This window comes from Psittacula echo (assembly GCF_963264785.1).
Source record: "Psittacula echo genome assembly, chromosome: 9".
In the NCBI taxonomy this organism is placed as follows: Eukaryota; Metazoa; Chordata; class Aves; order Psittaciformes; family Psittacidae; genus Psittacula; species Psittacula echo.
In genome coordinates this window covers 20,056,567-20,083,556 of record NC_137745.1, presented here as the reverse complement: position 1 = coordinate 20,083,556, position 26,990 = coordinate 20,056,567, and the positions used below count along the sequence as shown (strand labels likewise).

Below are 26,990 nucleotides of genomic sequence, written 5' to 3'. Positions count from 1 at the left end.
TGGCAAGGGTGTGCTGTACACCATCGTCCATCACTGTCAGAGAAGACAACAAGGCTGGTTCCAGTGTTCACTCCTGGGTTTCTCCACTTGGGCCTTGCAAGTTCCTGAGGATTGTCCTTCAACTGTCACCCTATTGCAGTCTTTTGGAAAATACCAGCTTGATGCCCAGTCAAAGGAACAAATCACGCTACAGCAATTCTGAGGAAGGAAAACAGAACAAAACCAAAACCGCATTATGCCTTCGTGCAAATCTGCCACATGCTTGTGGTTTGGCTGCTGTGTGAGCTTCTGGTTCCACCTCTTCAAAGAAAATCTGAGAGAACTGGCAAGGCTCAGGGAAGGATGGCAAAGGGAATAGTTTCTATATGAGAAACTGAACAGGCTGGGGCTGTTCCCATTCAAAAGACTATTGTGAAGGCTTGGAATCATGGCTAGCTGCAGGAATTGACTGGAGAGCAGCATCTTGCTGTCTCTACCGCCAGGAGATGGTTGCAGAGGATAAATATCAAATAAAGTGAGTAGGAACCACGCTCAAATCCAAATTCATCCCACTGCACACAACTGGGCTGTGGAGAGGATCTGGTTCGAGATCATCTTAAAAACCTAAACATACACAAGTCCATGGGACCTGATGAAATCCATCCGCGGGTCCTGAAGGAGCTGGCGAATGAAGTTGCTAAGCCACTGGCCATCATATTTGAAAAATCATGGCAGTTAAGGTGAAGTTCACGATGCCTGGAAAAAGGGAAATATAACCCCCATTTTCAAGAAGGGGAAAATGGATGACCCGGAGGATTACAGACCAGTCAGTCTCACCTCTGTGACTGGCAAAATCTTGGAGCAGATTCTCCTGGAAGACATGCTAAGGCACATGAAAAACAACAAGGTGCTTGGTGACAGCCAGCATGGCTTCACTAAGGGGAAATCCTGCCTGACCATTTTGGTGGCCTTCTATGATGGGGCTACAGAACTGATGGACAGGGGCAGAGCAGTTGACATCATCTACCTGGACTTGCGCAAAGCTTTCGACACTGTCCCACATGACATCCTTGTCTCTGAATTGGAGAGACATCAATTTGATGGGTGGAGCACTCGGTGGATAAAGAACTGGCTGGATGGCCGCACGCAAAGACTTGTGGTCAATGGCTCAGTGTCCGGCTGGAGACCGATAACAAGTGTTGTCCCGCAGGGATTGGTGTTGGGACCAGTCTTGTTCAACATCTTTGTCAGTGACATGGACAGTGGGATTGAGTGCGCCCTCAGCAAGTTTGCCGATGACACCAAGCTGTGTGGTTCGGTTGATACACCGGAGGGAAGGGATGCCATCCAGAGGGACCTTGACATACTTGTGAGGTGGACTGATGCCAACCTGATGAAGTTTAACCATGCCAAGTGCAAGGTCCTACACCTGGGTCAGAGCAATCCCAGGCACGGCTACAGGTTGGGCAAAGAAGAGATTCAGAGCCGCCCTGCGGAGAAGGACTTGGGGGTGTTGGTTGATGAGAAAATGAACATGAGCCAGGTTCAGTGTGCGCTTGCAGCCCAGAAAGCAACCGTATCCTGGGCTGCATCAAGAGGAGCGTGACCAGCAGGTCGAAGGAGATGATCCTGCCCCTCTACTCTGCTCTCATGAGACCTCACTTGGAGTATTGTGTGCAGTTCTGGTGTCCTCAACATAAAAAGGACATGGAACTGTTGGAACAAGTCCAGAGGAGGCCATGAGGATGATGAGGGGCTGGAGCACCTCCCATATGAAGACAGGCTGAGAAAGTTGGGGCTGTTCAGCCTGGAGAAGAGAAGTCTGCATGGAGACCTCATAGCAGCCTTCCAGTATCTGAAGGGGGCCTACAAGGATGCTGGGGATGGACTATTCATCAGGGACTGTAGTGACAAGACAAGGGGTAATGGGTTCAAACTTAAAGAGGGGAAGTTTAGATTGGATATAAGGAAGAAATTCTTTACTGTGAGGGTGGTGAGGCACTGGAATGGGTTGCCCAGGGAGGTTGTGAATACTCCATCCTTGGCGGTGTTCAAGGCCAGGTTGGATGAGGCCTTGGGTGGCATGGTTTAGTGTGAGGTGTCTCTGCCCATGGCAGGGGTACTGGAACTAGATGATCTTAAGGTCCTTTCCAACCTTAACTATTCTATGATTCTGTGAAATACTGCTCCAGGATATGTTCAATGCTAAAGACTTACACAGTTTAAGGGGATGCTGGGCAAGAAATCGACTGAGGACCACTAAATATATATAAAGGACATCTATCTTGGGCAGTCCCTGAGCCATGTGCAGCCAACGGCTGAGAAAGTACTTGTGGGTGGGACTAGGACATCAAAGATGTTTGTTGTGATGGAATCCCTCCCAGAGATGTGCTTTTAGGCAGGATCAAAGCCAGGGTGCTGGCCTGCCTAAAGTAATTATGCACTATCAGCAGTGTCCTCCATAACAACTTGCTAGTGGATATTTACAGAATCATTTATCCTGTTTCTGTTTGAGCTGATGGTCTCCTGCCATTCCCTTCTGGCTTGGCTAATCCCAGCTAGCAATCTGCCTGTAATTATGCCTTGCTTCTCAGTCTCTAGGGATGTGGTGGACGTCGCCCTGTGTTTCATTGGGCTGACCTTTCAAGAAGCTGCCACCCGAAAGACACAGCATGGCTTGTGCCTCTGGGCACCACAGTGCTGCCAGAGCTTCCACATGCTCTTACTAATAGCTTCTAGTAGAGGGAAAAGTAGTGAGATTGGGGGTTTTCCCTATATTTGGTAAATCTGTTCAAATTTCTTTCTCCAAGCCCTGAATTTTAGCCTGTGGTTTGAACTCTCATATCCTTCCTGCATAGCGTTGAATGCTTTTGTGAGCCTTTCACTGGCAATGAGTCCTTCTGCTCATGAGAAGCATCAGTTTCATTTGAGCCCCCTTCCTTTCCCTGTGTGGTCATGGGGCCAGTGCCCCACAAAACCCTGACTGTTTCCCAGCTGCTGTGTCTGCCCCGTCTGTGCTCTTGATAGTGAAAAAGCCCCGAGGTGATATGCAGTGTACCATGGGGATGTGTCTGTGCTCAGGCTGAACATGGCCAGGGAGCATGAGCAGCTCTGCCTGAGTCTGCCCAGGGCAGAACCAGCCCCAGCTCCATGCGAAAGCCTCTAAGGAGTGGAATTTACTAGGTACCTTCCTCCCTGGATGCAGGTAGACAGGCACGGCCCCGTGAGACCAAGGATGGCCGTGCTAGCTCCAGGCAGCTGCTGCCACACTGGTATCAGGAACAATTAATGCTGAGCTGACCATGGGCTGCAGAGCTGAGCAGGAGGGATGCAGAGCTGCAGGGCAGTGCTTCTGTGCACATGGGCAGCAGCGCGCAAACAGGGCTCTTCCCTGGTTAATTCAGGCTGGCATTCAAAAAAAGTGCTTGGAGGCCCAACAGGTAAGATTGCTGAATAGTCCCTGCACTCCAGCTCCCAGTGCCCTGCCACCTCTGCTTACTATAACACAAGCCAACATTTACCAAGCCCAGGACTGGGTTCCCAGCATGGCCTTGCCCCCACCCATGGCCACGCTGAGACCAGGCCACTGAAGCTGTCCCTATCTGGTTTCAGAGCCATGTCCCTCCACCTTGCTGCAGCGGCACATGGCAGATCTGCTCAGCAGTGACCGTGACCTGGCCCCCAGCTTCCTCAACAGTGTCCTCAACCAGCTGAACTGGGCTTTCTCTGAGTTCATCGGCATGATTCAGGAGGTGAGTGTGCCACCCAGGGGTCTGGTACTCAGTGAGTGCTCATGTCCTACACATGGCAAGGTTCAAAACCCAACTGTCAGGGTTGGGTGTGCTGTGGTTCCCTGGCATGTGTGGGAGTTAAGTGGGCTGGGATCACAGACCTTCTTTTGGGAAGGGGGCACCTTGTTAAGCTGTCTGCATTGCTTGGCAGATCCAGCAGGCAGCAGAGCGCTTGGAGAGGAACTTTGTGGACAGCCGCCAGCTGAAAGTGTGTGCTACCTGCTTTGACCTGTCAGTGAGCTTGCTCAGGGTGCTGGAGATGACTGTCACACTGGCACCAGAGATCTTCCTTGACTGGAATCGCCCATCATCAGAACTGCTGCTTCGGAGGCTTGCCCAGGTATCATCCTTTAGTGGAGTTGAAAGGGCATAGGGGTCCCTCTGCCTTCTCTCCAGATGTGCTGTGAAGTGGGGACTCCTGCTCCAAATGCTGGAGTATTTAAAGCTGCTACAGCAAACCCAGCTGCCACAGAGCAAGTGGTGCTCCCTAAAATCTCTACATGTCAACTGCTCCCCTCCTTTGCAACTACTGTGGTTACAGCTGATTTCTACCTCTGCTGGAAAGGAGGAGGACAGCTACTTAAATCTTCCTTCAGAGGGGCTATGGCCAGTTACTTCCACTCAGTAAATGCTGAATTCTCCTGCGTCAAGCAGTGTCATGAAATCTAGAGAAGGAAGCGTGGTACATATGAGCAAACTGCTGCGCAGAGTGTAGCTGGCTTCACAGGGATTATGCCCTGATGTTTGGACAGGCATTTTGATCTTTTATCCTTCACAGTATCGCAGTATGCTAGAGAGTGGAAGGGACCTCAAAAGATCATCTAGTCCAATCCCCTTGCCGGAGCAGGAACACCTAGATGAGGTTACACAGGAATGTGTCCAGGCGGGTTTTGAATGTCTCCAGAGAAGGAGACTCCACAACCTCCCTGGGCAGCCTGTTCCAGTGTTCCATCACCCTCACTGAGAAGAAGTTTCTTCTCAAGTTAAGTGGAACCTCTTGTGTTCCAGTTTGTACCCATTACCCCTTGTCCTATCATTGTTTGCCACTGAGAAGAGCCTGGCTCCATCCTCATGACACTCCCCCTTTATATATTTATATACACTAATAAGGTCACCCCTCAGTCTCCTCCAAACTATAGAGACCCAGCTCCCTCAGCCTTTCCTCATAAGGGAGATGCTCCACTCCCTTAATCATCTTAGTCGCCCTGCGCTGGACTCTCTCCAGCAGGTCCCTGTCCTTCTTGAACTGAGGGGCCCAGAACTGGACACAATATTCCAGGTGCGGTCTCACCAGGGCAGAGTAGAGGGGAAGGAGGACCTCTCTCGACCTACTGACCACCCCCCTTCTAATACACCCCAGGATGCCATTGGCCTTCTTGGCCACAAGGGCACAGTGTTGGCTCATGGTCATCCTGCCATCCACTAGGACCCCAGGTCCCTCTCCCCTACACTGCTCTCTAACAGGTCGTTCCCCAACCTATATTGGAACCTGGGGTTGTTCCTGCCCAGATGCAGGACTCTACACTTTCCCTTGTTATATTTCATCAAGTTATTCCCTGCCCAACTCTCCAGCCTGTCCAGGTCTCGCTGGATGGCAGCACAGCCTTCTGGCGTGTCAGCCACTCCTCCCAGCTTAGTGTCATCAGCAAACTTGCTGACAGTACACTCAATTCCCTCATCTAAATCGTTGATGAATATATTAAATAATACTGGTCCCAGTAATAATACTTCTTAGGATATGGCACCAAACATCTCCACTTCCCTGCTGGGGTGATCATACAGCCCTGTTCCAAACTACAACAGCCTTTAGGCTCCAGTAAATTAGTTTCTGTTCTAAAGCACGGGCAATCCTGGAAAGCCCTGAGGACAGGCTGCTCTTGTAGGAGCCAGCCTGGTGGGGAGCAGCTGTACATACCTTACTAACTACAAGGGTTGGGTTGATCCAAGGGTTGAGGCTCAGGACTCTGAGCAGACAAGTCAAAGCAGGACATAGTGGGGTCTAGTACAGTGGGGGAGTGTTCAGATTTGATCCTGGGATTTCTGTAGGGATCACTGTGTGAGGAGGAAAGTGAGGGGCTCTTAGCAGGTGGTTTAGGCAAGCAGGAGAATAGGCAGCAGAGAGCAAGGTACTGCAGCATCCCACTCATGTCCTGATGATATTGTGAAGCCATGCCCCACTGCTGAACGTGCCCACAGAGGGGTGCAGTATTCTGCTCTTTGTGCATGAGGGCAACAGGAAGAGGGATGCTGCATTTGAGAGATGGTGCTTAACTTGCAGCAGTCATGTCAAACCTGGAGGAGACCCCACTCATCCCACTGGGGGTTTGGGTGAGAGCTAATGGTGACTAATGAAGCGTCTTTAGAGTTGATTCCCTCTGTGCTGGTCATAGGCAGAAATCTCTGCCTGTGGTGATGTTCTTTCAAGCAGAGAAGCAGATTGCTCTCTGTGCTCATCCTGTGTTTCAGGGCTGGGAGGTCCATCCCACTTCCAGCTCCAGGCAGGGCAGGACCTGGACTGAGCTTCACCCTGCTGACATTGCTTTTGCCTACAGCTGCCAGCCTGCTCTTCACAGCCTGTGGGTGTGCTAGGAACTGTAGCTTCTGCTTGCCAAGAGGTTTTATCCACAAAAGTAGCTTGGCTTCTTTAGGTGGGATTCAGATTTAGGTGGAAGATGCTGAGATTCAGGTGTCTTGACCTCAGGCTGAGTTTTCCCTAGGAGGTTTGGATCTGGTACAACCAAGATGATAAGGTGCCATCTCCTTCATGCCAGGGCCAAACAAGGTCTGTGCTGTAAGTCTCCCTTGGTGCATCTACCTGCTCCCAGGCACCAAACCTGAACTATAAGGACGTGCTGCCCCAAAACATGGTGTTTGGATGCTGCTTATAGAAAGGCCCATTCAGATAATACAGACCCTCTCTGCTTTTCCCTGCACAGCTCTTGAACCAGGTGCTGAACCGTGTGACAGCTGAAAGGAACTTATTTGACAGAGTGGTCAACCTCCGTCTGCCAGGTGAGTCTGTACATCAACAATGTGTCCCTCTCTGTTGAAAACATGCTGCATGAATGCCCTTAGGAAGTGAGGGGTGGCTTGTAGTGAAGGTCAATGTAGAAGCCAATGGGATTAGACCTCAGGCCTGGCACATCCCTGGCCTGGGAGACCAGTCTGGTCCCACAGACTGCCACAGGAGTGCTGTCTTCAGAAGACATGTAAATCTTCCAGATGTAAATGAGTATTGGTACTCTTCCTAAGCCCTAAACCTCTGTCTGCTCAGCAGCTCTGATACCCACCAGGATCTCTGTCCCGATGAGGCAGCTGATGCATGGGTCTGGCTGTCACAGTTAAAGTGGCAGCCATGGTGTGTGCTTGAACGAGGAGGTGTCTTGTTAGACACTGATCTGACATAGGTTAGGTGGTGCCGTTTGAAAGGTTCAAACCCTGGACAGATTGCAGTTGCTGGGTTCTGCATTGCGTAAAGGGTGCACTGAATTGCTGAGGGAAGCCATTCTTAGGAATATCAGTCCTCTTCTTTGTGGAAGTGACTGTGAGCAGCTGAGTTGGGTCTGTTAGCAGACTGGCTCCAGGTGCTGTGTTATAGGCATCCTATATTTCCTTATAGAGCAGCTCTGCCTGTTGTGGTGGCAGCAGCTCTACCTTTCTCTTTTGCTTTCATAGGGCTGGAGAGCGTGGACCATTACCCAATCCTCGTGGCTGTGACGGGGATACTGGTCCGGCTGCTTGTGGATACTGATGCTCAGGGGTGAGTGGCTTTTGACTCCCAAAGCATGGAGTCACTGCATGTGGCATTGCTTTGGGTGCTGCGGTAGTCAGTGCCATGGGAGGTGTTGCAGGAGTGATGTGAACCAACAGAGTGAGGTGAAGCAGATGTGATGGAGCACGCAGAAACCAAAGAGCCGCATGCCCCTGCAGGAGCTGCATCCCAGTGCTGCTGGGTGCGAAACTCCTTCCTGTGGTGCAGGAAAGCCCTTGTGAGAAGTAGCTACGAGGTGCTGTGCTGACAGCATATGTGCACCTTCCTCCTCAGGAAGGGGTCTGGTGCTCTGTGTGACAGGACAGCTGCTGTCGGAGGCTGTGAGTGCTGCATGTGAAAGAGCTGTGCTGATGTGGTGACACAGACAGTGCTGCAGCTCACAGCAGTGGGTGAGGGTTCGTTAAATTTCCTTCACTCCGGATTTATCTCAGGAAGGCATCAAAATGTGTGCAGAGCCTTCTGGCTTCCCAAACCTGTGACACAAAGTGAGACAAATCCTGACCAGGCACTTAGGTGATGCTGATTTTCAGATGAAGCAAATCTTGTCTTCGTGGTAACCAGCTATTCAGAGAGATAGCACTGGGGGAGTGATGTGGCTGGACAAAGCTACATCTGACGTGTTGGTTTCTATGTGTCTGTGCCTGCTTGTACCAAGTCCTGCAGATAAGCCTATTCTGATACCCTCTGCAGCTCTGCCTTTGCTCTTTTCCACTGTCGTTCGTAGGGGTCTTGCCTTGCCACTGTGCCCTGTAGGGTGCTGTAGGAGATGGGGCTCTTCTGTCTGTGCTGTATATCCTGCTTGTTTTCACATTTGGAGAACATGATAATCTCTGGCTTTATGAAGAGCAGAGCCCCATCTGGCCAAGCAGCTCAGCCCTGCAGCCAGTCTTTCAGCTTTTTCTCTCAAGGACTTGAAGATGTACACAAATGTATCTAATTATATCCTGCCTCTGTGGCTGCTGCACCAGTCTTACAGCCCCAAGTGTGACAGTGCCAACAGCTTAGCACAAGGTCATTGATCAGTGGCCTTTCTGGACTGGGAACGGGGGAATTTTGCTCGCCCCCAGAATCCTGCTCCATGGAAAGGGCAAACATCATGAATTACCACAACAACTAGACACTTCTTCCTGGAGAGAAGGGGGGATGTGATAAAGCAGTTCCCTGCATGCCAGGCAGGATGAGAAGGCCTTCGCTTGCTCCCTGAACCTTGATCATCTGTCCCAGGTCAGGTTCCTTATAGAGTCAAAGAAAGGAAGGGATAAAGCTTTTTCTCTAGCTCTCAGTGTAGCAAACTCTGAAGACCGCTGGGAAGATGGTAATGTGATAATCACATCCTTCCTAGCCTACAGGGAGTCCTGGGGAGACAAAAAGCTTCTAGACTGTGTCTTTACCTGAAAAGCCAATTGTGCTTTGGGTTAGTGAAACTGAAGCAGGCAGTGTCAAAGGGGCTGTTCACCCCCAGGCCACATCGTCCCCTGTCTGCCAACAGCATCCTCCATGCCTGGGGTAGCAGCAGGCTGCACAGTCACAAACCATCTCCTCTGATGTGCCATTTGGAAGTGACAGGTCTCTGATTGATCTTCAGGGGCTTTGTAGTCACCTCCTTTGTCACTGAAAAGCAGAAATAAATACAAAATGGGGAAGTGATGCAAGAAAAGCGTCATGTCCTTATGGTGGACCTAGCTAAGCAGGAGAAGCACAAGGTGGAACAGGAGAAAGCCCAGGTAAAAATGGCTATAAACCAAAATGGTTCTATGTGATTTTGAAAAGCTCTGCAGTAAATCTGAGGTTTGGTATGTCACTGATCTATAAAAGGTAAGCAAACATTTCAGGGGACCCATTGAGGTCAATCAAGACAGAAGAATCAAGGCTGGTGGCTTGGAGACCCTCTGCTGCTACCCAAGCAGAGGAGATGGGCAGCCTCATGGTAGAGAGAAGCGTGGCTGCAGGCAGAGTACCTCACAGGGAAGGGAAGGGAAAACTGATCCATTCACCCTCTTTGTAGCATTCTCAATGGAGGACTGGGGTGCGAGTGTTGTACCCTGCTTATAGAGTGGTTCTGTGCTGTGCAGGCAGGTTGAAAAACAGCAAACAGGGATAGGATGGAGGGAAACTGCAGGTATGAGAGGAAACACAGAGGCTTTTCTGCTGCCTTTGTGTTCCTTGAGGGTTCAGTGCTGGTTTGCAAGTCTCTTGGCACCATCACCACAGGATGCTGAAGACTGAGAGGTGCCCTTGGTGTGAGCATAGCCCCATCCTCAAAGTCACACAAAACCAGGATAATGGTACAGGTCAGCAACAGCTGGCCCAGAGCAGGGCAATGGGAAGTGTCTGTTTCCATGTGTGTGAGCAAGAGGATGGTCCGTGGAATGGAAAAGGAGAATTTAAATCTTCCTTGGGTCTGTATGCTCCCATGGGAGATGATTGCTATGGGTCTTGTTGCTCAAAGGATCCCATATGTAACCACAGTCTCCAGAGCAATCCCATTTATATGAACTCAGAAGGAGACAGCTTCTTCCTTCTCTTCCTCTCAGTGCAGCAAGCAGGATAACAGGACAGGCTTTTTTCCTTGCTTAGAAGCACTCTGCCCAGGCAGTGCTGGAAGCAGGTAGAAATCTCTTCCAGGTCTCATTTGGTAACTCCCAGAAATCATAAGCCAAGAGATTATCTGGCCCACATTTGCATGTAGGAACTTCTCTGTGGGAATTACTTGGGACACTAGCTGTTAGCCTGACTGGTCCCCTGCGAGGAGGCTCTGCCCCAGAGGATGACAGGGAATGAGATCTTGGGTGACTTTCTTGGTTTTGCTGTGTTTTTTCTTGTTGCCTCGAACGCAGCAAACCGATGCTGTACCAGGCACTTGGTTGGAAGGTGAGCAAGCTTTGTCCTAGGACAGAGAGGGTGAGTTCATCTGGAAGTGGAGGAGTGAAGTCCCATTTATGGAGCCAATGGGGAATGGGTGGGAGTAGGGAGCCAAAGCCCTACCAACTCACTCAGCTTCATTGTCAGGGTGCAGTCGAATGCCTCAGCTGCTCCTTGCCCAGCACAGAACACTCAGCCAGGCATCGAGTCCTCTTGCTACAGACTCCTGGCATCAGAGCCATTAAGCACAAGAAAAGAGAACCTTGCCCAGGCTGGGATGTGATGAGGCAGTTGATACCTCATACACCTTAGTCCCTGGATGGAGCAGGCTCTGCTTTGGAGAGAAAAGAAATGTGTTTCCTGATTGGGGATGGCTGGTGCTGATTGTGGTTAACCAAAGCTTCTTGGCCACTTTGTCTGGGCTTCACAGTATCACAGTATGTTAGAGATTGGAAGGGACCTCAAAAGATCACCTAGTCCAATCCCCCTGCCAGAGCAGGAACACCTAGATAAGATTACACAGGAATGTGTCCAGGCGGGTTTTGAATGTCTCCAGAGAAGGAGACTCCACAACCTCCCTGGGCAGCCTGTTCCAGTGTTCTATCACCCTCACTGAGAAGAAGTTTCTTCTCAAGTTTAAGTGGAACCTCTTGTGTTCCAGTTTATACCCATTACCCCTTGTCTTATCATTGTTTGCCATTGAGAAGAGCCTGGCTCCATCCTCATGACACTCCCCCTTTATATATTTATATACACTAATAAGGTCCCCCCGCAGTCTCCTCTTCTCCAAACTATAGAGACCCAGCTCCCTCAGCCTTTCTTCATAAGGGAGATGCTCCACTCCCTTAATCATCTTAGTCGCCCTGCGCTGGACTCTTTCCAGCAGGTCCCTGTCCTTCTTGAACTGAGGGGCCCAGAACTGGACACAATATTCCAGGTGCGGTCTCACCAGGGCAGAGTAGAGGGGAAGGAGGACCTCTCTCGACCTACTGACCACCCCCCTTCTAATACACCCCAGGATGCCATTGGCCTTCTTGGCCACAAGGGCACAGTGTTGGCTCATGGTCATCCTGCCGTCCACTAGGACCCCCAGGTCCCTCTCCCCTACACTACTCTCTAACAGGTCGTTCCCCAACCTATACTGGAACCTGGGGTTGTTCCTGCCCAGATGCAGGACTCTACACTTTCCCTTGTTATATTTCATCAAGTTTCTCCCTGCCCAACTCTCCAGCCTGTCCAGGTCTCGCTGGATGGCAGCACAGCCTTCTGGCGTGTCAGCCACTCCTCCCAGCTTAGTGTCATCAGCAAACTTGCTGACAGTACACTCAATTCCCTCATCTAAATCATTGATGAATATATTAAATAATACTGGTCCCAATACTGACCCTTGAGGCACTCCACTAGATACAGGCCTCCAACTGGACTCCGCTTACTTAGGGCTTACTGATCTTTGTAGCAGGGCCTGAAGATTTTGTAGCTCAGCTCCCTCTCGGTAATGAACTCTGCAAACGGGGGCAGAGGAGAATTAGTGCAGGGCACAGGTAGGGAGCTGCTGGCTCAAGGTGAGGTCAGTCAGCAGAGGGTCTTCTAGTTCACAGACAGGAGCATGGCAGTTGCCTGTCCCTTGAGGGCTTGCCGGGAGGGAGCTAAACCTTGTCAGCAGGTTAGAGCAGGGCAGCCTGGTGCTGGGGCCTGGGCTCCCCAACAGACAACAGCTTCTTCATTTAAAACTATTTTGGTCTTTGCAGTGTTGTCATGGGGCTTGTTGGGCATCCTAACTTGCTGCTCCCTCCCAGCCTCAGGTCTGACAGCAGCTGAGCAGCACCTTCATTGCAGGGAGCCTCAGTGCCTGGCAGGGACGAGGAGGAGGGATACTTCTGTGCTGCCTGTTCACCAGGCCCTGATGACTGAGCCTTGGTTTTGTGGGAGGAAAAGGAAGGCAGGATCTGGCAGGCTGAGCAGGTATCATCCCCGTGTTGGTCTGCTAAATAATTGAGAAGATTTTCTGTCAAGCCTCTTTTGGAGTGAGCTAATGGAGCAGAGTTGGCCAGAGGTTGTGTAAGGATCGTGGCAAGAGCAAGCAGCAGGGGAAGGGGTGAGGCCCAAAGGTGAGGCTGTTGGTCTTCTGTGTGTGAGGGCATGTTGTAATTAGGATGGGGCATCTGGGTTGGAACAGGCTTTGTAGGAAGTGAGTGGCCATTCCAGAGCAGAGATGAGCTGTGTTGTGTCAGAGCTTGGCCACCATTCCACTCCTTCGGCTTCCGCCATGCCCCATTGACACCATGCCCTAAGGAAGCTTGGGGAGCAAGGCCAGGCCAGCATGTTCCTCAGCCTTGTCCTTGGCTGGTGCTCTCAGTGTGAGTTTAGAGCATTAGGACACATGCAAGGAGTCAGCAAACTTGTCTGCAGTGCAACTGACCTAAGCAGCCTTCAAGGTGTATCTCCAAGAGACTTCTGCCCAGAAGATGGAGAGGACAGGAGGAAAGAGCCCTGTGGTCACCAGGAACGTGGTGATACCAGCCAGCAAAGCACAGGATGGGGATCTTGGGCCAAAACCAACCACACTGTGCCAGTGGGATGCTGAGTATGAGTCAGTGGGACTTGCCAGGAGCTGCAGCACTGGACTGATACAATGTTGGGGTAATTCTGGCTCGATCCCCACCACTCTTCTCTTTTGTACAGTACAGATGGGTGCAGAGTGACTGGCAGGAGGGTGGGGATGAAGAGGTTCCTTGGGCAGAAGTAACACATTGGTAAGTAGAAAGGTGAGGATGCACCAGGTGGCGGAGGCAGGCCAAGCAGGATCTGCTTCTGGGGTCACCCCCATTGGAAAGTCACAGAAGATCCCAGCCTGCAGGTTCCTAAACTCAGCCTGGTCACTCATCTACATGCTTGAGCACTGCTGGGATCCTGGGGACTTGGCGGGTCCCTGCTGGACATGGTAGTTCTCTACAGTCTTGTAGAACACTGTAATTACAGATCACTTAAATGCTAATGCTCCTTCAGCATGGATTGATGAGCAGGCTGTGGTGGAAGAAGGTGCCAGGAGCACTCAGTCGAAAGGAGTCCCTGCATGGAGGAACGACTAGCTCAGACCTAAGTTTCACGGTTTAAAATAGAGTCCGGCCTTACTGATCTTAGTTTTTACAGGCTCCAAACCAGAGCAGAGGGACTGCCAAGGCTGGGATCTCCTGGCTTGTTGGGGGCTATCAGGGACACACTGGCGGGCAGGAGCAGGCATTGTGTGGGCCAGCACTGGCCTTTTCTGCTTGGAGCTCTTCGGAAAACTATGAGGAAAGGATCCAGGTCCAGCCATGGTATGTCCAGCCCTGGTGGCAGGAGAACAGGCAGGAACTGGCATTCAGTGCACCCATATTGTCCTGGCTGAGCTGTACTGGGGGCGACAGGAGTCAGCATTGGAGGCTGGTCACAGAGCTCAGTCCTTATCCCTGTGTGCGCAGCGCAGGTCCCTGTGTGCTGAGGACACTGAGCTTTATGCTGATCCTTTGCTTTACCCTGCAGAGTCAAGGAGCGGGAGGCCACTTTGGCAGCAAGCCAGGGCTGTAATGGTGCAAAAAGCTGCTAAGAGAGGACAGTGTATTCTTCTGGGAGGATCCATTACATTTCCCAACTCTCCCCTGTCAGGGAGGCAGTGCTCCGGGCTGTTTTTCCTTGCTGAGATGTTTTGCCTTTCAAGCTGCTTAATGAACAGCTTTGACAGTTCAAACTGCCTTGCCTTGCTCGTTGGAGCAGCAGTGTGGTGTGGGGTCCTTCCTGAGCATCAGGAAGGTGTGAAACACAGCAGCAGGATTTTCCTGGGTAAAGGCAGGGTAGAGACCTTGGAGGCAGCACTGGCACAAACCTCAGGTGTGTTGTCCCCATCATAGTGGGGCTCAGACTTCCTGCGGGGATAGGAGTATTGCAGCCAGCCTAGAAGAGCTCTCCTGGACTTCTTCAGGCTGGAGTGTCCCCAAAGGGGAGCCCTCAGGAGTTTTTTCACACTCCAGTTTCCCCGAGGTTCAGTCATTAGCCACAGCCAAGGATGCAGGTTTGCAGAAGCATTAATGCCTGGGAAGTTGATGTTAGCACCAGCAAGGAGACCTACAAGGATGGCAAGAGGTTTGGACCTGGGCCCTGTTGGCTAGGTCTCTTTCCCAGATACTCCCAGGGCAAATTCAATCCATCCTTCCCATGGGATCCCTGCCTGGGTGTAAAACCAGGGGATGGCATTGCCTCATCCATTCTCAAGGGACAGGATACCACTCACCTATCCATCTGACACCGAAGCACCTCATCACCCTGCTGTAGCTCCCCAGCGGGGCCAGCTCGGCATCGCAGGCTCATCAGGAGCTGTGCACTGACAGGAGGTGACAGGCTGGCATGGCAGGGGCGAGGGTGCAGGCTGCGGGGCCTGTCGCTCCGCATCTCATCGCCTGTGCCAAGTGCCAGGAAGCGGCACGGGGTGCGCAGTACTGGGGCATGTATCACATGAGGCTGTGAGCAAGGTTGGTGTCAGGAGGGGCACTGGGAGGTTGTCTCAGGATAGCTGCTTTCCAAATGCTCTCTGCTCCTTGAATGGGTGTGCGGTTTCTGGCAAGTGCTTTGGGCAGGGTTGACTTTTTGCTAGGGAAAAAAAAAAAAACAAAAGCTGCTTGTTTCCTGTCTGAAAGAGTTGAAGGATGGGCGCTAGCACTGCCCTGATGCTGCAGGGACCTTCCCCTCCCACCAGCCACAGTGCTGCCAGCAGCTCTTGGGGCTGCGGTGCATGGCCGTGGGGGGCTCTGGGTTGGGGGAATATTTGTGAAGGGTCCTAGTTCCTGTTTGTGCTGCCCAGGTTGTGTCTGAGCTGTGCTCCTGCAGCAAGGTGGGCCCGGCATCCCCTGTGCTGCAGGTGACAGCCACATGCTCCTGTTCTGGCTGTGGCTGGGATCATGGTGGCCACCAGATGGGGGGACACCCTTATCCCTCTGCAGGACTAGGCAGGCGATGTAGGGGGGTAGAGCTGCTTCTTGTGCCAGGGCTGGGTGCTGGGAAAGCAGCAGAGGTATCCAGTGAGGTGGGGGCTCTGTCTTCTGAGAGCATGGAGACTCAGGGTCTCTCCAGAGTGCCTCTCCCCTGCATCTACATCCTGCTTGTCCCTTTTGGGGTCTGGTTGTGCCTTTGTGTCAGTAGGTGCTGCTCCATTCCAGCCCTCAGGCATCACTTTACAGACCTGCTCTTGGGGACAAGGCACTAGATGCCCTCTTGCACCATCCCCAGGCCACCAGCTCTGTCTCACCACATTTAACCCCCTCACTGATGCCACCCTAAAGCCATTTGATGGGAACAGAGGCTGCAAAGCCCAGTGCAAATCTGTGTACTGGGCCAGCAGGAATTCAAGGCTCCCTCAAACCACCCCCAACTCCCACCACTGTGCCCAGGGGTTGCAGGGTGGCTGCATGCTGCTGCCCTGCAAAGGCAAGGAGACACTCAGCCCAGCATAAGCTTAAAAAAATAGGCATTTTTATTTCAATGTAACTAGAGAATTACAACCCAGGAGAGGAGAGGATTACTCACATTTATCAATAGGCTTATTAGATTACTGCCTAAATAGCTGTGCTTTAGCAGCGTGTTTGTCCGCCTCAAGGAGAAGCAGTGAAGGAGGGTGGTGCATCCGAGACCTCATCGTCCTTGGTGACATGAGGAGCTCTGAGCAATGCGGCCAGGCGCTGTATCGCATCACCTAATCCTGCTGTGACTATTTACAGCTTCTTGAGAAGCAAAAGCTTGTGATGTTAGCTTGGCTGCATGGTCAGGGGCTGAGCTGCATCTCTCTCCTGCGTGGCCACCATTGGGGAGGGGGTGCCTAACCCCCTTGTGACAGGGTCATGTTCTCCTCAGCTCCCAGGCATGGTATATTGATGGGGATGGCAGGGGCTGGAAGAGGACGGTGGCATTGCCACCCTCAGGGGCCCTGGCATGAGCAGGGCAGTGCCCCACTCATCATGGCTATTCCTTGGTGTGGGGGTCTGTGACGGTGGCACCATGTTTGGTCTCATGCCCGGGAACATGGCAGACCACCAGCCCCCGTGTCACCATTAGGGAGTTTGGGTGCCCACATGAAGCGGGGGTTTCTCAGGCATGCTGCATTCATCAGCATTGCCCTTATGCTAACAAGGCCATTGCCTTGCTCACGCAAGGAGCTCTTGCCAGGCACTGGCATGCCCCGGCCCAAAACCCACCAGAAGCTTATGGCTGAAGCAGTTGTGGGTGATGCTGATCACCCTTGTGGGTCGCAGTCAAGCTGGGAATTCAGGGTGCTCAATAATCCTGCAGCAATGGAGGAGAAGAGCTCTTGGAATGCCTCAGTGTTGACGAGGGTACTCTGCTCTGCTCTGCTATGACACAATGGGGGTGTCTGAAAAGACGGAGCTGATGGACTCCGAGTCTGACTTGAGCTGCAGGACCTTGGGGTGCTTGGGATCAGGGAAGTCCTCGCCGAGGGCCAGGCGGATCTTACCATTCTGTGTCTCCCTGATGGGCTCGAGGAATACCACATGCTTGTTGGCACTGACCTTGCGGTTGAGCCCGTCGGTGGCGGGGGGAGTGGTGCTGAGGATGGAGGACTGGGCGCTGCACTCTTGCGGAGGGCCGAGAGGAGCTGGCTTCTTGCAGCAGTTCAGGCAGCGGCAGGGCGTGAGGTACAAGTAGATGAGCACCAGCACCAGGCTCACGATGCACCCCAGGAGGGTCGTAAGGCCAGTGCTAAAGGTTTCCCCATCCGGCTTGGGGTAGTGCACTGTCACGTTGACCTCGCACAGCCTGCTGAAGTTGTGGGGGCTGTTGATGGCCAAGCCTACATAGACCCCTGAGTGCCAGGGCTTGGCCACTGCAATCTTCAGGCTGCCGTTGTGGTAGACTTCCAAGGAGCGGTTGCTGTTCCCTGGGTGCTTGATGGGCTCGTGATGCGGGGAGATCCACATGTAGGTGGTGGCTGCAGCCAGGTGGCTGGTGTTGCAGATGAGCAGAAGGGTCTGGCCCACCATCACAGGGAAGGGCAAGGGGTGCACGTCTTCAGGGCCCGTCGAGCAGTTCTCAAACATGTGGTTGTATTTGAGGAACTTGATCAGGGACCGGGGCACGTTGTCAGACACCTTACAGGTGTGTTCCTCGAAAAAATCCTTCACAGAGCTGAAACCTCTCTGCTTCCAGCGCTGGAGCATCAGGTAGAGCGGGCAGCTGCACCTGATGGGGTTGTTGTGCAGGTACAAACCATTCCTGATGTTTTCAGGCAGAGCTGCCAGCTGCTCCACAGGGATGCTGCTCAGGCTGTTGGAGGAGAGGTCCAACGTGCGGAGGCTGTAGTTTCCCAGACCCTGCACCGAGTGGAAGGGGAAGGTGGTGAGGTTGTTCCAGCTCAAGTAGACTTTCCGCAGGCCGCTCAGCTTAGCAAAGGCATTTTCATCCACTCGAGTGATGTGGTTGTTGTAGAGCAGCAGCTCCTCCAAGCTCACCAGCATGTCAAAGTAGTGTGTCTCCACAGCATGCAGGTGGTTGGAGGACATGTCGAGGTGCCGCAGGTAGGAGGCATTGTGGAAAGCCTGCAGAGACAGGTCTTTAATCTGGTTGTGACTGATGTGGAGGGCCTCAAGGTGTGGGACGGCGGCCAGCCAGCGGTCATGGAGCTGGGTGAGGGCATTATGGCTGAGATCCAGGGTGGTGGCGGTGGGTGGCAGCGCATGGGGCACATGCTGGAGCATCTGCCGGCTGCAGCTCAGCAGGTCAGAGGTGCAGATGCAGGTAGTGGGGCAGCTGCGGGGCAGTGGGGAGGCGTGGGGAGCACGGCCATGGGCACACAGCTGGAGCAGCAGCAGAAGCTTCACCACCCGTGGCCAGAGCTGGTCTGCAGGTGCTCGTGGGGACATTGTGCCAGGCAGGAGACTCTGTGCAGCCCGGCAGCACAGCCAGGCTTGATAAGACAAGAGGAAATGTGCCCTAGTCCTTCCTGATCTACCCCTGTGTTGCCCTGGCTGGGGGCTCTACCAAGCATCCATAGATGCTGCTTTGCACCCTGTAGAGGAGGATCCCGCTTCCAGCTGTGGGGCTTGATAAGAGTTAAAGGGTGGCATCGCCCTGCCCATCGAGGCTGCCTCGTACCTGTGCTCCGGCTGACCGTGTGCTGTCCAGCACTGAGGAGCAGGGGGAGCCGGTGTCCAGCATCAGGGGGTTGAGATGCTCTGCTGCTTCAGCGCTGTTTCGGGATGAGTGAACGCCTCGCTGCCTCCTGGTGCCCTGTGTCTCTGGAGCGCCAAGTTTCTCAGGGCTCAGTGCCGCCGCGCCACATCCGCACACTCCAGCCGCCAGTGAGCCCCGTCCAGCAGCCAGCTCCCTCCCTTTCAGTATCTCCCAGGAGCTGGGCTCGCAGCGGGAGCGCGGTCCCGCTCCTGCCCCTATTTACGCGCTGGCGTGTGGGCTGGGCGGGATCCCATTGGTCCTAGCACGGGGAGTGGTGGCTGCGGTGGTGGCCATGGTCCACCCTTCTTGTCCTGCGAGCGGGCAGGGTGATGTGCAGCCACCACCAGCCCTGCACGGTTGCTTGTCCCCGGGGTGCTCAGGGCCACTTTGCCGACCCTCCGGCCTCATTGGTGCACAGCTGGTGTCCCTCTGGCTGGAGAATGGCAACCTCGACCAGCTGTAATCTGTAAGGCAGCCGTGCCGGCTGCTTCATGACTGCCCAGCCTCTGGGAGGATGCTGGAATAAATCCGCCCCGTTGTCACCTCTCGGAGACCCTCATGTCCAGTCCTGCACCCAGGCTGGGAGCGGAGATGGAGGTCATCAAACACACACTCCACACCCACTGCTTAGCACCCAGTTGTGGTCCTTCCTGCTGCTCTCATCCTGCACAAGCTGGCAGGGATCCCCCCAGCACTCCCAGCCATGAAGTGAGCCCTATAGCAGAGAGGGAGCCCATGGCAAGGAAGGGGTGGTCACAGGGTGAAAGACATGCAGGAATGTCATTATCCAGAGCCTGGGTGCGTTAGTGAGGAGCGGAAAACAGGGCTGGGGAATTGGTTTCCATTAGGGCAGCAAAAAGCTAATTTGGCGGCTGCGGCTGCTGCACATCAAGGGGCTGTTAACTCCCTGTGCCCCGGCCCAGGCTCAGCCTGTGCCACCAGCTTCTCCCTTGCATTGCTTCCTGCCTCCGTATCTGTGCTTGCCCCAGGGCTGGCCATGGAGCCAGCTCTGCTTTTTCACCAGGGCAGTGAACAAGCTGCAGCACCAGTGCCTGATGGAAATGCTTACTAAGGTGACCTTCATCTGTCCTGCTGTCCCCACTGATGCTTGAAGCCAAGGAGAGCCATGACTGCTCCTTCCTGCCCTGTGGGGGCACCCACTTGCCCTAGGGGCATCTTGGTGCAGAGGCTGGGGGAGCACAGCACCCAGCATGAGCCTGCTGCGTGGCAGCTCTCCCTTCACCCTTGTGCTCCAAAGCGAGGGCAGTGCTGGCTGCTTCAGCTGCCTTGCAGCTCCAGCCGGGCACCGGTGCGTGAGGGCTGCAGCCTCAGTAAGTGCTGATGCACCATATCGATCCCCGGAGCCTCTGCGCAGAGGTGATGGAGGAGGAGGATGGCTGCTGCCCTTCAGCTGCATGTGAGTCTGTACTGATGATGCAGGGAATGGGGGGGGTCCCTGGGGGGGAGTGTGCAGCTGGGTGGTGGTTTGTGATCATGGGGAGGTTGTTCCTAGGGCAAAAGCCTGACTGCGTCCCTCCGCAGGGTCGAGCGTGCGACAGCGGTGCTGCTGGCAGACCCCTGCTTCCAGCTGCGCTCCATCCAGTACCTGCTCGGCCACGCTGAGCCCTCAGCCCTGGCAGCTGCCGCCCCGGCCACTGAAAAGCGTCATTTCTCCCTGCACACCTGTAAGTGCTGGCCCTGCGCTGTGCTCATCACTGCAGCCACGGCTGTGATGGGCAGAGCAGGGCTGCCCCGTGACGTGTCCCAGTCCCCTTCCTTAGGACGGGGGACAGGGGTCCATGGCCCCCTTGCTGTTCCCCAGCAGTGGCACGTGGGATGGGGTTGTGTGCAGGGCCTGCTTTCAGCAGTTTTGTCCCTTCACAGTGCCCAGTGTCCATCTTGCTGCCCCTAGCATGGGGATCCCTGTCCCCAGCACCAGGCTCCCTGCCCTGGCTGGGCCCCAAGAGCAGTCGCAGCCACTCATGCATTGCCCAGCCACCTGGGGGCACATACATGTGTGTCATGTTCACACCACACACACCCAGTTTGTCCCCACAGACACAGATTACATCAGTACTGAGGAGTTGATGAAGGTGGACAAGATGCTGAACCACCTGAGCGAGGAGTCCAAGCAGGCAGCTGCCACCACACTGGTGAGTGCCCCAGCCCGCTCCCTATGCTCAGCAGCTGTCCTGGCTCCTGGCAGAGCTGCCCTGGAATACCTGGCTTTTGCTGCTACTATTAACTGCCTGGTGCCCCCCACAACAGCCCACCAGTGAGGAAGACCTCTGCCCCATCTGCTACGCACACCCCATCTCAGCCATCTTCAGACCCTGTTCCCACAAGTCCTGCAAGTGAGTAGCTTCCGTGTGTGACCCCAACACCAGGGTGACTGCCAGCCCCTGCCCCCTCCTCCCGCCCTCCATGCTGTGCTGGGGGAGCTCAAACTATGTCCTCCTCTGTCCCAGAGCCTGCATCAACCAGCACCTGATGAACAACAAGGACTGCTTCTTCTGCAAGGCCACCATCACAGGGGTGGATGACTTTACCAAGCCAGCCAGCTCATAGAGCTCAGCCCCACACCACGGGTTCCCTGCTGCATACGGGCTTCTCCCCAAATACTCATGCTGCCCAGAGCAGGGAGGCTGCAGCATGGGGCTGAGGGCTGCAGGGAGGGAGGGGCTGGTGACGGGGGGTGCAGCATCCCCCTGCCAAGCATCTGGACCATAGCAGCCCCCTTGACCCATGGGCCGTTCTCAGGGAGGGGAGCCCAAGGCCTCAGCTCTGTGGCAGCACTGGGAACACGCCGCAGTCTCAGGCCAGGGTAGGGGGCCGGGCTGGGCATTCAGGCTGTTACCTTGCCCCTGGCTGGGGCCTGATTTCATGATTTGCAGCATTAAATTATTCTTCCTTATGTGGTGTCTTGAGACATGGGGAGGGGAAGCCAGACCAGTGCTGCGGAGCGAGCCAGTGCTCAGGCCCAACTCAGTAGATGGAAATATAAATATTTAATCCAAGCCAGGAGCACAGAGCCCAGTGGGGGCTGCTACATAATGATGCGCGGCTCTGGCACCGACTCAGAAATGGACTTGTGTGGCAGCACGTTGGCCCCGTTGAGGTAGAGCTCATCGTTGACGATGACATCCTCACCCAGCACCGTCACGTTCTCCATGCGCACCTGCCCCAGAGAAGCCCCATCAGGCCTGCCCCGGCTCAGGTCTCAGTGCCACACTTCTGCCCCTGCTCACAGGCACCAGTGCATCCCTCCATCCATAGCCTGAGGCAGCAGGAGCAGAAGAGCTGAGCCCCAATCTCCCACAGGAGCACCCACGGCCCTCACCCATTGCCCCACAGAGCAGCTCCAGCCGATGATGCAGGACTCCAGCCAGGAGTGGGAGCGAATGCGGGCCCCCTCCAGCACAGTGCAGCGCTTGATGCGCACCCCATCCTCCACCACCACGCCAGCCCCGATTGTCACATTGGGGCCGATGACGCAGTTTGCCCCAATCTTGGCGCTGGGGTCCTGGAAGGAAGAGCGGCTGCGCCGATGCTGGGAGGGCAGAGCTCTCGGGCAGAGCTCTCAGCATGGCCCACACCGCCCAGACAGTGCGTGGACAGCAGCCCACAGCTCGAGGACAGCAGCGAGGACAGTGGGGGGAAGACACAGAGAGCCCATGATGTGTGCTAAGGGCCAGTGTGCTGGGGGCTGGCACTTACCACCAGCACATTCCCTACAACACCAGGCCCTGAGTGCAGCTTCTCAGGGTGCTGAGCCCGCAGCGCCTGCAGGTACATGCACATGCCCGTAAGGAAGTCCTTTGGCTGCCCGATGTCCATCCAGAAGCCTGTGGGAACAGGGCCATTGTAACAGCCACCAGCACAGCGGTGACAGTGCAGGCAAGACCTCCCCATGCTGCCTACAGCATGTGCAGCGCCTTACCCTGCAGCTCCATGGCATAGAGCTGCCCTTCCTGTGCCATGGCAGGGAAGATCTCCTTCTCAATGGAGGTGGGGCGCAGCTGCGAGTACAGGGCCCAGGGCTGAGCAAGGGGCCTGGACCCCCAGCCTGGCCCAGCCCAGCATCCCAGCCTGTACCTGGATGCGCTGTAGGATGCCGGGGCTGAAGATATAGAGCCCAGCATTGATCTTGTTGGACACGAAGACACGCGGCTTCTCCACAAAGCGGCAGATGCGGCCGGTGTCGGGCTCACTCACCACCACACCGTACTTGGCCGGCTCCTCCACGCGGGTCACCACAAGTGAGCCCTCACCGCTGTGATGCCGGTGGAACTGGGCCAGCACCGCAAAGGGGAACTCGCAGATCACATCGCTGTTGAGGACAAAGAAGGGCTCCCCGCCCTCGGCCAGCAGGTCCCGCGCCAGTGCCAGTGGCCCCGCTGCCCAGCCATCAGTGATGCCACAGGGACAGGGTGAGCCCAATGCCTGGCCTCACCTGTGCCCATCCCAGCTCCCCAGTGCCCCAAGATCCTCACTCAGTCCCACTGTCCCTGGTCCTTCCTGTGCCTCTGCTGACATCCCTCGTCCCCCTCATCCTGTGCATGCCCATCCTGGTGTACCCCTCACTGTGCCCTTGCCCATCCTGGTGTACCCCTTGCCATGTCCAAAGTCCTCACAGCCCTACCCATCTGTACCCTCCCTGCTCTCAGCATCCCCCAGCCCTACCCATACCCAGACTGCTGTCCCTAGTGCCCCCTCCTCCCGTTGTCGCCCTGCCAACCTCCCAGTGTCCACTTCGGTCTGGTCCCCCGCAGCCCACGCTGCTACCCCCGGACTTCCTCCGTCCTGCCTGTGCCAGCCCCAGCGCCTCCAGCCCTGTCAGCTGCCCGCACCCTACCTGTGCCCAGCGGCTCCTTCTCGTGGGACAGGGAGATGCGGATGCCGAGCTGCGGGCACAGTGTGAGCGGGGGGTGCGAGCCGGGTGCCGCGGGTCGGGACGGGGGATGCTGGGGACCCTTACCCGCTGCTCCTGCTCCCGCATGGCGGCGCCCAGCGCCTCCGACATGTAGCTCACGGCCAGCACCACATGGGTGACGCCCGCCTGGCGCAGGGCCTCCAGCTGGTGCAGCAGCACCGCCTTGTTGCAGAACTCCACCAGCGGCTTCGGCCGGCTCAGGGTCAGCGGCCGCAGCCGCGTCCCGAAGCCCCCCACCAGGATCAGCGCCTTCATCGCGCCGCGCCACGTCAGCACCGCGCGCCGCCGCGTCACCGACACGCCCCCCGGCCTGCCCCGGGTCCTACCGCCCGCCCCGGCAACATCTGCACGCCCCGGGTCCTAGCGCCCGCCACTGCTGACGGCCCGCCCCGAGTCTTACCGCCCGCCGAGGGAAGGGCTCAGCCGCACCTCTAGTCCTGCCCCAGCCCAGCTCCCAGGAAGAGGCAGGCACGGCACACCACGGACAAAAACAGATCCTTTAATGGTTTTTGGTTTTCTGTGAAGCACAAACGGGGTGATTATTCATGTAAAAACAAACAGGGTTCAGGCTATGTACAAGCTGTGCAGTCCCACTGCCGTGGTCCAAAGGGGAGAGGGGCAGGCAGGGCCCCAGCCCGCACACCTCACCCTGGCCAAGCGAGGACAAGGAACCCGGGGAGAGGCCGAGATGCCTCCCAGGAAGGGGCCTGCACCTGCCCAAGCACAGCCCACAGGGGACAAGGGCATGCACAGGGTGGGCTGCGATGGGCAGCACGGCTGTTGGGAGGTACCCAAGGCACCCACAACTACAGCCCTCAGCCCCCCTCACTCTGTCCAGCCACTCCCTGCTCCCCAACATTCCCATGGGCCCTGCCTGGTGCGGCAGTGACTTGCAGAAGCAATGAAGTAACCCAGAACAGGGCAGTATGGTGTGAATAAAGGTCCTCAGCCAGAGAGCCAGAGGGGGAGTAGTGGCTTAGGAGACAGTTCAGGACAAAGCTGGCACTTCCCTTGCCCCTTCCACACAGAGTGCCATGGGCCTGTGCCTGCTGTCGCTAGCCAAGCACTGACAATTCCCAAGCAGACTGTGCACACACCAAGTCAGAACACATGCGACATGCGAGTATTCCCTAAACAAGCTTTCCTGAAGTGTAAAAACAAAACCAGACCAACCTCACCAGTACCCAGGCAGCCCCTCCAGCAGCCAGGGTAATGGTAACAAACACCATGGAACAAGTCAGTGACGCTGGGGAGGGAGCTTGGGGGTCCCAGCACAGAAACATGGGGTGGGAGGCGATGCAGAGCAGGGTATGGTTTGGTACCACCAGGCCACAGTATCAAACATTAATGCCCTCATCAAGGGAGGCATGGGCTCAGGGAGGGAACCTGGGCAGCAGAGCACACCCCAGCTGGCTGCTTCACCTACAGACTGGTGGTTTATTTCAGGAAAGACTGACCCCATGAAGCAAAGCTAAACAGTCAGGCCATAGCACTGGCTGCTCAGCCAGGTGCCCCTCACCTGCTCCCCTTGAGCCCCTTAGGGAGGAGGAAGGGGGTCGGCCCTAACCGTCAGCCTCCCCTTCCATCATTCCCATGCATGGACCAGCCAGAAGGGCCGGAGGGGAAGAGGGCAGCCTGGGGCTGGAGGGACACACACACATAGGACCTGTGGGACCAACATTACAGGACAGGAAGGGGTTGAAATGGTCCAAAATGCCCCGCTGCACAGCTAGGGTCATGTTAACTGCTACAGATACTATTGCTAGCCCATGAGCCGAGTTCTTGCTTGGTCAGTGGTCCAGGGCAGAGTTACTCTTACCAAGCCCTGTGCCTGCCCTGGGCTTGAGCACTACTGCAGGTGTGCAGCATTCCCTCCCGGCCACAGCTCTGCCAGGGGTTGCATTTGGTCATTTTATTTCCATGTTTGGGCTGGTTACTCACAGTGCCCAAACAGCAGAAAAAGGCAGCATCAAAAGCAAAGCCCCCTCAGCAAAACCCAGGGCAGAGCTCACAACACCAAATGCATGGACCAGCACCTGTGCTGCTCACCATCAGCCCCCCAGACACTGCCAACTTCCAAATAACTCAGGAGAATTTCAAAGGGAAGGCTCTCCCGGGGGCTCCTGAGGTAGGAGGCTCCTCATGCCACAGCTCCAATCCCCCCAGAGAGCCCAGGCTCTCCTGCTTTCTCTTCCCTGTGTCCATGTCCTCCCTCCAGACTGCATACACAGAGTGAAGAACCAGGACACCCAACACCCAGCAGGCATCTACAGAGCCTCCTCCAGAAGGCAGAGCTAGTGTGGCCGGAAGCATCTGGTCAGCATGAGGAGCATTTCCATCCTGCTTCCCCTCAGCTCGTCTATCCAAGTACATTTAAAAACAATGGAGCAATTGTTTAAAACCAAAGTTGTCTGCTTTTTTCCTGTGGTAGTAGGTGGTCGTGTCTGCTCCTGCCACCATGACAAGATTAAGAGGCCGTAGCCCAGGGCTACTGGTTTTCCTCACGCATTTGTTCCATGATGTTGATGAGGCTTTCCAGCCCGAACATGTAACCCATGTCGGGTCCATCATGCACCGTGGGGTCATCACGAAAGCCTTTGAATGTGCTATGTGCAAAGTCAATCATACGCACATCCACCTTGGGCTGGGACGAGGAGCTGGGCTCTGTGCTGCCACCATCCTGTGGGCTCTCCGGGACAGAGGTGTCCACCCGCTTCAGGCGCATCTCCGGACGGCGCTCCACAAACATTCCTGCCCTGCTGTCCTTCCCATCATAAATGATGAGGAGGGAGCTGGAATAGAAGCGGTAAGAGGCCTGTCTTTCCAAAACCGCCTTCAGGCTTCGCAGTTTGGCGAGGATAGGCTCAAAGAGGTCTTTGCGAAGCTCAATGCCATTGTGGAGATACTGGTAGAGAGCATTACGGAAGCCCTCAATGGAAAGACCGCGTCCATAGTACTTATTCCTGCATAAGTAATGCCCTGTGTCCAGCTGATAGACCTGGAACACCAAGAGAAATGCTTATCAAGTGGGAGCAACAGGTTAAGGTCACGCACAGAGAGCCCTGAGCTGGCCTGCACTGACAGGGCAGAGGGGACTCATTCTTCCCCCACCAAGCTCAAGAGCGAGCAGGAAACAGCTCTGTCTGTTCCCTGAACTCCACAGCAGCTCAAGGGTGGATTCCACAGGCACAGCCACAGCGCCCAAACACTGACTGTCTCTTCCAGGACACCATCAGGTGTTTCATCAGTCTGAGTGTCCCCAAGAGGCATGGCACAACAGACCCCAAAAGGTTAGAAAGCAAAGTCTTACAGCAACTTGGAGCTGCCAATATGTTACTGCCGTCACTGTGTGATCAATGAGGGCCTCTGACTGCTTCTGAGTCTGTGGGCAGAGATCTGGATTGCAGTATCTTTCTGCAGGCAGGGAAAGGAGCAACGA

The 26,990-nt window shown here is 55.0% G+C and overlaps 4 protein-coding genes across 14 annotated transcripts in view; 1 reads left to right on the top strand and 3 right to left on the bottom strand.

The window, feature by feature from the left end:
• Window positions 1-21,186, top strand: part of RNF123 (ring finger protein 123) — a gene marked incomplete at both ends in the record, with an annotated part of 50,272 nt that extends 29,086 nt beyond the window's left edge. For all 3 annotated transcript variants that reach the window (XM_080625691.1, XM_080625690.1, XM_080625689.1), the window contains 8 exons: window positions 3,592-3,731; window positions 3,922-4,110; window positions 6,707-6,782; window positions 7,446-7,530; window positions 20,161-20,303; window positions 20,677-20,771; window positions 20,887-20,972; window positions 21,087-21,186. In XM_080625691.1, the coding sequence (XP_080481817.1) occupies window positions 3,592-3,731; window positions 3,922-4,110; window positions 6,707-6,782; window positions 7,446-7,530; window positions 20,161-20,303; window positions 20,677-20,771; window positions 20,887-20,972; window positions 21,087-21,186 (914 nt within the window). The remainder of the gene's footprint in view (window positions 1-3,591; window positions 3,732-3,921; window positions 4,111-6,706; window positions 6,783-7,445; window positions 7,531-20,160; window positions 20,304-20,676; window positions 20,772-20,886; window positions 20,973-21,086) is intronic.
• Window positions 16,669-19,236, bottom strand: AMIGO3 (adhesion molecule with Ig like domain 3). 2 transcript variants are annotated; one of them, XM_080625551.1, is made up of 2 exons: window positions 18,541-19,236; window positions 16,669-17,984 (listed from the first exon to the last, which is right to left on the bottom strand). In XM_080625551.1, exons 1-2 carry the CDS (start codon window positions 18,601-18,603, stop codon window positions 16,782-16,784), a joined length of 1,266 nt encoding a protein of 421 aa, XP_080481677.1. In that variant the 5' UTR covers window positions 18,604-19,236; the 3' UTR covers window positions 16,669-16,781. The 2 variants fall into 2 exon arrangements, with proteins under 2 accessions (XP_080481677.1, XP_080481676.1); XM_080625550.1 differs by having other exon boundaries at window positions 16,669-19,236.
• A 478-nt stretch (window positions 21,187-21,664) lies between the features above and the next one.
• On the bottom strand, window positions 21,665-23,910 carry GMPPB (GDP-mannose pyrophosphorylase B; the record flags this gene model as incomplete). The annotated part of the gene is made up of 7 exons (XM_080625942.1): window positions 23,597-23,910; window positions 23,474-23,522; window positions 22,714-23,015; window positions 22,559-22,637; window positions 22,336-22,463; window positions 21,959-22,141; window positions 21,665-21,796 (listed from the first exon to the last, which is right to left on the bottom strand). The coding sequence occupies exons 1-7, from the start codon at window positions 23,804-23,806 to the stop codon at window positions 21,665-21,667; spliced, it is 1,083 nt and encodes a 360-aa protein (XP_080482068.1). The 5' UTR covers window positions 23,807-23,910.
• Window positions 23,911-24,034: 124 nt separating this feature from the next.
• IP6K1 (inositol hexakisphosphate kinase 1) overlaps window positions 24,035-26,990 on the bottom strand; it is a 37,947-nt gene continuing 34,991 nt past the window's right edge. For all 8 annotated transcript variants that reach the window (XM_080625934.1, XM_080625941.1, XM_080625937.1 and 5 more), the window contains one exon: window positions 24,035-26,549. In XM_080625934.1, the coding sequence (XP_080482060.1) occupies window positions 26,040-26,549 (510 nt within the window). In that variant the 3' untranslated portion in view covers window positions 24,035-26,039. The remainder of the gene's footprint in view (window positions 26,550-26,990) is intronic.

Excerpts from the sequence above, each read along its gene's own strand:
- AMIGO3 (XM_080625550.1), bottom strand. The coding sequence starts at position 18,308 with ATGTCCCCACGAGCACCTGCAGACCAGCTCTGGCCACGGGTGGTGAAG.